This window comes from Acipenser ruthenus, chromosome 47, assembly GCF_902713425.1.
Source record: "Acipenser ruthenus chromosome 47, fAciRut3.2 maternal haplotype, whole genome shotgun sequence".
NCBI classification, from domain to species: Eukaryota; Metazoa; Chordata; class Actinopteri; order Acipenseriformes; family Acipenseridae; genus Acipenser; species Acipenser ruthenus.
In genome coordinates this window covers 8809938-8820169 of record NC_081235.1, presented here as the reverse complement: position 1 = coordinate 8820169, position 10232 = coordinate 8809938, and the positions used below count along the sequence as shown (strand labels likewise).

The 10232-nt window shown below is 49.4% G+C and overlaps 1 protein-coding gene across 4 annotated transcripts; it reads left to right on the top strand.

The window, feature by feature from the left end:
- Nucleotides 1–1845: 1845 nt before the first annotated feature.
- On the top strand, nt 1846–9865 carry LOC117401487 (inositol-3-phosphate synthase 1-A-like). Of its 4 annotated transcripts, none has more exons than XM_059014144.1 (11): nt 1846–1979; nt 3539–3661; nt 4344–4505; nt 4697–4826; nt 5110–5303; nt 5677–5826; nt 6812–7027; nt 7360–7524; nt 7637–7750; nt 7993–8210; nt 8829–9865. In XM_059014144.1, the coding sequence occupies exons 2-11, from the start codon at nt 3548–3550 to the stop codon at nt 8992–8994; spliced, it is 1629 nt and encodes a 542-aa protein (XP_058870127.1). In that variant the 5' UTR covers nt 1846–1979; nt 3539–3547; the 3' UTR covers nt 8995–9865. The 4 variants fall into 4 exon arrangements, with proteins under 4 accessions (XP_058870127.1, XP_058870129.1, XP_058870130.1 ...); XM_059014146.1 differs by lacking the exon at nt 1846–1979 and adding an exon at nt 3101–3212; XM_059014147.1 differs by lacking the exon at nt 1846–1979 and adding an exon at nt 3276–3409.
- The last annotated feature ends 367 nt before the right edge of the window (nt 9866–10232 follow it).

Sequence of the window (10232 nt, the reverse complement as noted above, 5' to 3'; positions counted from 1 at the left end):
TCTCGTGGCTGCAGCACACCCTGCTTGTGACACTCTTGCAATGCTATACCTGCAGGAGTCACCTTGAGACCAACCCTTGGGTGTTGAAAGAAATGTGCAAACCAGTTCTTCTCAAGTTGTTGACTGGGGCGGGGGGTCATTTCAGGACCTGCTTGGAACACACTGTAAGGACCCTCACCCGGGCTGTGGAACAGGGCGGGAGTTTATTGGGTTGGGTTAGTTTTGTTCATTGCTCGTACCGACAGTATTTACCTAACCCTGCCTGCCCTGGAATGAACCAGCGACCTTGTGAATGGAGGTGTGCCTGTTCTCTCTGTGCAATCCCAACATCCCCCACACAGCTGTCTCGCAGGCTCCAGGGCTGACCTGCACGCGATGCCCTTCTCTCTGTGTGTGTGTGTATCGGGCAGGGGTCACGATCCCCCAGCAGTGACAGCACTGCATTATCCTGCTGGTCACGCTTGTGTTCAGCTGGTCAGCCCGGACTTAAAAAGACAATACAGGGATGGAAACAAGACTCCTGTTGCATAGCAGTTTGATCCGTTCCTGGTTTTGCTAGGAGTTTAATAAGAAGACACACCTAAGCTTGTTACCTGTACACACTGGGGCTAAGCGAGCTCGTATGCACCTGGAACGGGTGAAAGTGCTTTGCAAGAGGAGTCTGATTTCCGACCCTGCTATAAACCGCAGCCCTCGCTGGAGACTCTCTCAGTCTGTGCTGGGATCTCATTCCTAGCAGGCTGAGCTGAAGCATGAGACCCCAGATTGGGGCCAAGCTTGGGTCAGTAATCAAAGGCATGCTGGGCGGCACTGTCACTCAGGAGCCAGCTCAGATTATCTGACAAGCTGTGGAATGTTTAGGGCCTGACTAGGGAAGAGATTCGTTCCGATTGGGAATAGTGGAGCGGATCCTCACACCTGTCTAAAGACTGCAGCCACAAAATGTGCCCTCGTTATCTGAAAACAGGTTTGTGGAGGACACACAATATTATCAGATAAACATTCACTCCTCTGTGTCTCTAATACTTTGTAGAACAATTCAGCTCTGTGTTATTTTCCTTTTGTTACACTCCTAGTATTTACCATGTGATTTTTTTTTTTAACTTGGACCCAGGTTTACTGGTCCCTTTACTGGAGCCCAGCACGTATGTAAAACCCCAGTTCTGAACTGAACAGACCAGTGCTGGTAAAGAAGGTAAGGGCATGACACAACCTCCACATTACCCTGCAAAACACTACAACTGAAATAAAATATATCAAATTAAAAAAATAAAAAAGTGAGGGAGCAGTGCAGTCTCCATGCCTCTAGCCTGCCCTGCACTGGAGGGAGCACCCTTTCTCTTAGAGGGGTGAGGGAGGTAGGGAGGGAGCAGTGCAGTCTCCATGCCTCTAGCCTGCCCTGCACTGGAGGGAGCACCCTTTCTCTTAGAGGGGTGAGGGAGGGAGGGAGGGAGCAGTGCAGTCTCCATGCCTCTAGCCTGCCCTGCACTGGAGGGAGCACCCTTTCTCTTAGGGGGGTGAGGGAGGTAGGGAGGGAGCAGTTCAGTCTCCATGCCTCAAGCCTGCCCTGAACTGGAGGGAGCACCCTTTCTCTTAGGGGGTGAGGGAAAAAACGGGCTCCCTTTAAAGAAATATAAAATAGCTATATTTTTTAATGTGCACGTTCATATTAATACAACTTGTTGCATAACATTAATAGAACTTACTAGAACCTTCTGCTTCGAATGAAATGTTTTTAACTAGAACCTTCTGCTTCGAATGGAATGTTTTTAACTCCGCCCCCTTGCGGTTGGGCATGGGTGGCATAACCCCGCCCCTTCACGCTTACTGGATAATAACCGATCAGCTATCTGTTGTGCGTTTCAGATCACGGTTTGCACAGCGGAGAGGCGATCAATTTAAACCTGCAGCATCCGGGCACAGCACTTCAGAACTAACTGAAAACTCATTTTTAACTTTCTGAGCGTCAGTTTTAAAAGGTGAGTTCCCAGTTGCATGCATGCATATGTGTGTGTGTGTATATATATATATATATATATATATATATATATATATATATATATATATATATATATATATATATATAAATAAATTAAAACTATTATTATTATTATTATTATTATTATTATTATTATTATTGCTTGCCAGATGAATGCTCCCCTGCGTGTGAGTTCTCTTTGCACGCGTAGTGTACTTGTTTTCCTAAACTACGCTGAGATGTAATGCGCTGTGTTAATGCTGGCGTGGCGCAGCAGTTTGCTGGTATTGAGAACTGCGACACAGCCCCTCGCTCTCATTCATTCATTCATTCACAGAAATGATGCCTGCTCGTCTTCATGTCTTATTATGTATAATTACAGAACTTTACCATCGCGTTGAAGCTTTAAAACAGTGACGGTGTTTTAATTTTTTTTTTTTTTTTTTTTTTTTTTTTTCATATCAAGATTAAAGTTAAATCTGTGGACATGTTTGTGAAAACAAGGAGCTGCTTTCTAGTATTAAGGCTCGATGCAGCTCCTGTAAAGCACGGCGCATGTTTTTCTTGTTTTTAGAGGTGAACGATGCGGCGGCACACAGTGGTGCTGCTGTAACCCTTTCACGACCAGCCGCTGCTTTTGTCTGTAGTTGACTCTCCTATAAAAATTCATTAAAAATCTATGTTTTACAGCAGCGTCTTGGAAATTGTGTTTTTAATATAATGTATAAAAAGGGTTATTCTATGACCCGAGGGACATTACAATACTTCCTGGAAGTTTTATTGAAAAGTTGATGTTTGGGCAAATTACAAGACATTGGTTCACCCGATTGCAATGACTTTATAAGCAAGAATGGACAATACTTTTGATTTATTCTCTCAAAACAAATCTTTATAAATAAGATAACAGGTATCCATTCACATCAGCAGTAGCATCTGCTTATATTTATAAGTGTTGCATATATTAAAACGCGAGACAGAGTAAATGTTCTGATATAATGGTAAGTCGCATAAATCACATTTACGGTGTTTCCCCTCTTTTTTTTTGTTTAATTCGCTCTGATCAAGCCCCTCTGATTCGTTTCTGCTTTTCTATCTGCGGGCTGCGCTAAACTGCTTCCGCCCTTCATAGACGCGAAATGCCCCTCAGTGACGTCACAGGGAACCACCTCTACCAGGAAGTGAGCGGCAGCACGCGGGGATACCCAGTCTTCAGGGCGTCCCAGGATTCTTAAGGGTAACGGTTAGGTTTTAGGGCTGGGGTCGGGTCGGGGTCAGGGTGGGTTGCTGTCGGAGAGGTGGGCGTGCTTGGGAAATGCCCTGGAATCATCTGATCCCCTCCGGACCGTTTCTAGTGGATCTTCCTTAACGCAGAGTCCCTGCCCTCTGCACGGATATGTGTGTCAAGCCGGTACGGCAAAGTACGGTGGCCCAGTAAGTCATCAAAACGAAGTGCGTGTTTTGTTTTTTTTATCGGTCCTTAAAGGGATAACACGGTATGCATTACTTCTCTATATGCCTGCTCCCCCCCCCCCATTTATTATTATTGTTGTTGTTTTGCAGATCCTCACAATGGAAACACCGATTAAGATTGAAGGACCCAACGTGAAGTACAGTGAGAAGTACATCGAGTCTCAGTACCCGTACCACAGCTCGGAGGTCTCGCTGGAGAATGGCACTTACAAGGTAATGCAGTTAACGTGCCAGCCCGGGGGGTGGCAGGGGGTGCCTCCAGGGAGGCAGTTCAGCAGCAGGCTCTGGCCAGCTGTACAGTAGTTATAGCACCAGGGAGATTTGACTAAGTAAACTTCCCTCCCTTGAATGTCACTCTGCTGCCCAGGTGAGTGAAGTCCTGCGATCGTAGCGCACGGCTCTGCCGTTCTTTGATGTATTCCACGCCCTTCCTTGATGCTTTCCCCAAAGCAATGCAGATAACAATGCAGGCAGAGACTGCGAAACAGGTCAAACCAGTAGAAACCCAGCACACAGACTTTACAGCAGCGTGCCAAAGAAGGCGCTGGCTAAAACGTTTGTCCGTTTGGCTTGCGACAGTAAGACTCCCATCGCATAGCAGTCTGATCCGTTCCTGGTCTTGCTGTGAGTTTAATGACACACCTGAGCTTGTTACCTGTGCACTGCTGTGGCTGATCAGGCTTGTATTAAAATCAGGAGTGGGTGCTGTGCAGTGGGAGTCTTATTTCCAATCCCTGCTTTTGCCACAGAGAGAGTGATTGCGAGCACACTGCACAGAACAGGGTATTTAACAGGAGTGAAATGCACACATGGTAGCCCTTGATGAGACGCGGTATCTGCTTTGATTTGATTTGAGTGGCGCCCCCTGCAGCTCACCTCCTTGTTCTGCGTTCAGGTCAAGCCCTCCACCACCCACTTCACGTTCCGCACGGAGAGGAAGGTGCCCAAGCTGGGGGTCATGCTGGTGGGCTGGGGAGGCAACAACGGGACCACGGTCACTGCCGCCGTGCTGGCCAACAAGCTGGGAATGACATGGAGAACCAAGACCGGGGTGCAGGTAAACTGGGCAGGATTAACTGGGATTGGGAGGGATGGGTGACGCACAGAATCTAATACCTTACGACACTGGCATATAGCATGCTGCTCAATGCATAGCTTACTGTAGCTTAGGAAAACAGGCTGAGCCATGCTAGAAAGAGCTGTCTCGGGTATTAACCCCACGCTGTCCTCTCTCGTCTCTCCGGGCAGAATGCAAACTACCTGGGCTCACTGCTGCAGTCCTCCACGGTGTGCCTGGGCACGGGCCCGCAGGGCGACGTCTACGTGCCGTTCGGGAGGCTGCTGCCCATGGTGCACCCCAACGACATCGTCTTTGATGGTAGGTCCAGGGGTCTGCTTGTACAGCCTCCTGCCCCCTTCGCTGTGCTCATGCTCTGTCAGTAAGGTGTTATTGTGCTGTTGTGTTTGTAACTCCAGTGTGCGCGTCGCATTATCCAGTAACGCGTTCAGTGATGCTGTCCGTGTTTAACATGCTTATTTCTCAGGCTGTGGGGCCATTCCCTCCTGCTACCCTTCATGTCCTGTAGAGCCCGTGTTAGCTGGCTGTGTCTCCAGGCTAGGGGTCAGTTTGCAGTGCTGACAGCTGCCTCTCCCCTCCCCAGGCTGGGATATCTCCTCCATGGATCTGGCCGCTGCTATGGAGCGCGCTCAGGTGCTGGACTGGTCCCTGCAGGAGCAGCTCCGCCCTCACATGGAAAAGCTGAAACCCAGACCCTCCATCTACTTCCCCAAGTTCATCGCAGCCAACCAGGAAGAGCGGGCCGACAACGTCATCCAGGGGACCCAGCAAGAGCAGGTGTGCATCTATATACAACTGTGCCCTAAATATCCCCAAACGGGTCCCTTCCAGTCAATTTCTGAGTTCGTTTACCCTTCGCCCATTCAGGGATGCAAGTAAAGTTCCCGTTGCATAGCGGTTTGATCCGTTCCTGGTTTCGCAGTGTTTAGGATGACACCTGAGCTTGTTCCCTATACACACTGTGGCTAAACTGTGGAGTGGGTGTAACTGCAATGTAATATGAGTCTTTATTTCTGTCCCTGGCACATATCCTCCCATCTGTACACACATATCCTTCCATCTAGACTGGGAACCGCACCACTCCGCTAAATGTGTTGACAAACCTTCTGTTCCTCTCTTGACTGGTAAATAACTAAGCGTTTGTTCCCAGCTGGAGCAGGTGCGGCGGGATATCCGTGATTTCAAGCAGAAGAGCGGCGTGGACAAGGTGGTGGTGCTGTGGACCGCGAACACGGAGCGCTTCTGTGACGTCATCGCGGGCGTCCATGACACGGCACACAACCTGCTCAAGGCCATCGAGGTGAGAGGGGGTTCAGAGAGACCCCGTGTGTAAGGCGTGCTCCGCTCGGGAGCCCCGTCTGTCCTGCGTCCTGGAGTGGGCGACACTGCAGTGCAGTAGGAGTCTTTATTTCCATCCCTGCGCCACCTCTCGGCTTATCTCAGAGTGACCGCTGCACGACTCCTGGCACACACGGGGTTAATGGCAGCCCGTCTCGAGTGATGACATCACATCACCTGACTCGCACTCAAAATATCAAAGCGGTCTCGTCTGAGGCTGTTACCACGGTAACCACGGAATGTCGTGGAACAGGAGAGCCGGTTTGTCCCGGGGCTAGGGAGTTCACTGGTTTGACAGCAGACGCCCTGGGACAGAAGGAAAGCTGCAGCCCATCCTTTTAATTGCATTTACTAATTAACTTTGTAATTTGTTTTATTTTTGTATGAATGCAGTTGGTCTCCCTGCTGTCGGAGACAATGTGTGCAGCGAGTGTGTTGTTAATGTGCTGGGTGTTGAACTCTTTGAACCAGGGTGGAGTACAGCCTCCTCCCCACACTGACATGTCAATGGAGACTAAACACATGGAACCCTCGGGCAAATTTCAGCCAGCTTTTTTCAACTTGCCTGTCCTCACGGTGACTCCTCGCCAGATTGTTTGCAGTTAGTATACATGGCTTAATGCTTTTGGACACCATAATTAAATATATTATTCACTGCCATTTTTTTCTTGCGTTTATACGAGGTCATCGTGCATTTCGTCTTCCATGTGTCCCCAGATACAGAAACACTAGTTCATTAAAGATGGTAGGGAGGGAAAGGGACTGGGAGAGAGAGAGGGGAGAGGGTGCTTCAGTTCTGTCTAGCTGGGTCTTTAGCAAGAACTGCTGGGACCTCAAAGCAGTGAAGTGTCCATCCATCTGTACACAAGCCCCCCACGTGTTTCTGGCCTGGGAGGACTACCTGATTCTGTGAGCCGCTCATGCTGTGTTCTCCCCCTGCCTCTCAGATCGGAGCGGAGGTCTCCCCCTCCACCCTGTTTGCGGTGGCCAGTATCCTGGAGGGCTGCGCCTACATCAACGGCTCCCCGCAGAACACCTTTGTCCCGGGGGCGGTGGAGCTGGCCGTGCAGCGCAGAGTCTTCATCGGGGGAGACGACTTCAAATCCGGCCAGACCAAGATCAAGTCCGTGCTGGTGGACTTCCTCGTGGGCGCGGGGCTCAAGGTGAGAGAGAGAGGCTGCAAGCTCGGGAACGAGAGAGGAGCGTTCTGCAGCGTAGCCGTGCTTGAGGCTTTCAGATAAAACTGTAAACTAAGAGACGTACTGCTTTTGCGTGTGTGTGTGTGTGTGTGTTCCCTCCTGCCTGAATCAACTTGAACTGCACAACATTTAAAGCAGTGGAGTGTCTCTCCGGGTCTCTGGGTCCGAGCTGTGCTAGATCTTGTTTGTGTGCTGAACGGAGCCCCCAGGTTGTGCTGTGCTGGGACTGGGAGCAGAGGGGTGTGTTTGTTTCATTCTAAACGTTGTCCTGTGTGTGTGTGTGTTCCCTCCACCAGCCCACCTCCATCGTGAGCTACAACCACCTGGGCAACAACGATGGCATGAACCTGTCCGCCCCGCAGCAGTTCCGCTCCAAGGAGATCTCCAAGAGCAACGTGGTGGACGACATGGTGAAGTCAAACCCTGTGCTGTACCGTCCGGACGAGAAGCCAGACCACTGCGTGAGTGCGGGGGAGGGGGAGGGGGGGGGGGGGGGGAAACGTTTCTGTAATGTGACGGAGCCGTCGTCCAGCTTCCTGTTCTAACGCTGCAGTGCCTCTTGTTGGCCACCAGGTGGTGATCAAGTACGTGCCCTACGTGGGAGACAGCAAGCGAGCCATGGACGAGTACATCTCAGAGATCATGATGGGAGGGACCAACACCATCGCCATGCACAACACCTGCGAGGTGAGCCACAGCACGTCTGGGCTCCATTACACCTGCAGCAGAACCCTTTGCTGAAACTGCAGTTACAATTGCACTGCGAGTTAGTTCAGTTAACTAATTAGATTATGTGTTTTAAAACTACTTTTTCATATTTCCTGCTCATCTGTACAAACGCACACGTCCTGAACTTATGCAAATGGCATTTCCATAAACAAAGCATCTCTCTCTCTCTCTCCCCCCCCCCTCTCCCTCCCTCCCTGCAGGACTCCCTGCTAGCCAGCCCCCTCATCCTGGACCTGGTGATCCTGACAGAGCTGTGTCAGCGCATCTCGTTCTGCACGGAGTCCCAGCCAGAGTTCCAGGGCTTCCACAGCGTTCTCTCCATCCTGAGCTACCTGTGCAAGGCACCGCTGGTCCCGGAGGGCACGCCCGTCGTCAACGCCCTGTTCAAGCAGCGCGCCTGCATTGAGAACACCATGCGGTGAGGGGCAGGGTGTCCTATCAGTACTGCATTGGGGTCAGGGGCAGGGTGTCCTATCAGTACTGCATTGGGGTCAGGGGCAGGGTGTCCTATCAGTACTGCATTGGGGTCAGGGGCAGGGTGTCCTATCAGTACTGCATTGGGGTCAGGGGCAGGGTGTCCTATCAGTACTGCATTGGGGTCAGGGGCAGGGTGTCCTATCAGTACTGCATTGGGGTCAGGGGCAGGGTGTCCTATCAGTACTGCATTAGGGTCAGGGTCTCATATCAGTACTGCATTAGGGTCAGGGGCAGGGTGTCCTATCAGTACTGCATTAGGGGCAGGGGCAGGGTGTCCTATCAGTACTGCATTAGGGGCAGGGGCAGGGTCTTGTATGAAGTGCAGTAGAGTGTATTGTTTGGATCGAGCTGTCCACAGAGCAGCAATCATCACAAACCCAAGCAGATATTTCTTGACTGATTTTTTGAATGGCAGATTAGCCCGGTCAACCTCAACGAGCCTAAAGAATAGAGGAGATGCTTTGAAAGTGTGGCCCTGTGTTTCTTACAGAGGAGTCAGCTGTCAGGATTCTTCATTGAGTTTCTCTCTCTCTCTCTCTCTCTCTCTCTTTCTCTGCAGGGCCTGCCTGGGTCTGCCCCCTCAGAACCACATGCTGCTGGAGCACAAGATGCAGAGGAGCTCTCAGTGCAGCAAGCCTGGCGTCACTGACGCCGTTTCCAAGAAGCTGTCAGCCCTCAGCAACGGGCACGTCCAGAACGGCCTGGTCAAGCTCCACGGGCATTAGGACCGCGCGGGGCGGGGCGGGGCGGTGGGGGGGTCCAAAACAAGATACAGGTCCGGGACACTGACCCTCCTGCTGTGTGGTGCTTTGGCAGAAAACTTGACTGCAATATGTAAGAGACTTGACTTTCCCTGAACAAACTGGCGTTGCACTTCAGAAACAGACGCCTCCTGACAGCGAAACAGGACGTTTTTTTTTTAATTATTTTTTTTGGGGGGGGTTAAACTTAGAATAAAGTAACACACCTGCTCCCTGTCCAGCAGCTGAACAGGGCTTCACAACCTCTGAACTAGATTGAAATCCTGACGGCTGGTTTCAGACCTCCGTTAGCTGTAGTTTTGGACTGCCTTACCTAGAATAACATTCGGCAGTAATTAGCACTAAACTAAGTCTGTGAAACCAGCCTGTAATGTTTTCTAACCTTTTTTAAGATTTGACTGTTGTCGTCGTCTTCTTATTATTAGTAGTGGTGTTGTTGTTGTTGTTATTATTGTTATTATTATTATTATGATGATGTCTTGACATGCATAACCGTAGATCAGCGCTCAGCTTCAGCTGTGCAGTTTTGTGATAGACTCATTTATATCCACTGTGCAGAAAGCAGCTGTCAGTCCTGATGTAGTTATTTTGTATGAATTCCTGTTCTTGATGACTTCAGTATGATCACTGGTTGATTTGTAAGCACTTTTAACATCAAGTTGCTTAGTTTCTCTTGTGGTTGTCATTGCTTCATCGTTTTTTGGTGAACTTGCCAAGGGAGACTGCAGAAGCGGCTTCCTGCATTCCATCATTGTGTCACAGTATGACATCACAGTGACCTTTCACAGCCTAACATTCTCTCACATTCCAAATAAACACATTCGTTTCGAAGCTGCATCACTGTCTGGTTATTTATTTATTTATTTATTTATTTATTTATTTGTTTGTTTGTTTGTTTGTTTGTTTGGTTTTTTTTTTTAAGCACGCTGTTAAAAGTCAGATTTAGCTCCAGGCCTTCATCGCTCAGCTGTAATCGTCATGTTGGATGTGATATACAAGGGAACGGGTGGAGTAGCTACTTCCTGCCCTTTCCAGGCCTGGTCATTCGACCAGGTTACCACGCAGAGTTGAACCTATCCTAGTTTTGGTTTGTATTAAAGCATTAACTAGCCTATAGTAACACATTTGTGTTCATAGAACAAGCTATTATTTTATTTTATCTTATTTTATTTTTAATACAAACTTGCTTTTAAGTTGTAAAG

Bases quoted from the DNA above. Each gene is read 5' to 3' on its own strand.
- LOC117401487 (XM_059014144.1), top strand. From the start codon at position 3,548: ATGGAAACACCGATTAAGATTGAAGGACCCAACGTGAAGTACAGTGAG. The intron at 5,304-5,676 runs GTGTGCATCTAT...GTTTGTTCCCAG, and splicing joins AGGGGACCCAGCAAGAGCAG to CTGGAGCAGGTGCGGCGGGA. The intron at 7,028-7,359 runs GTGAGAGAGAGA...TCCCTCCACCAG, and splicing joins TCGTGGGCGCGGGGCTCAAG to CCCACCTCCATCGTGAGCTA.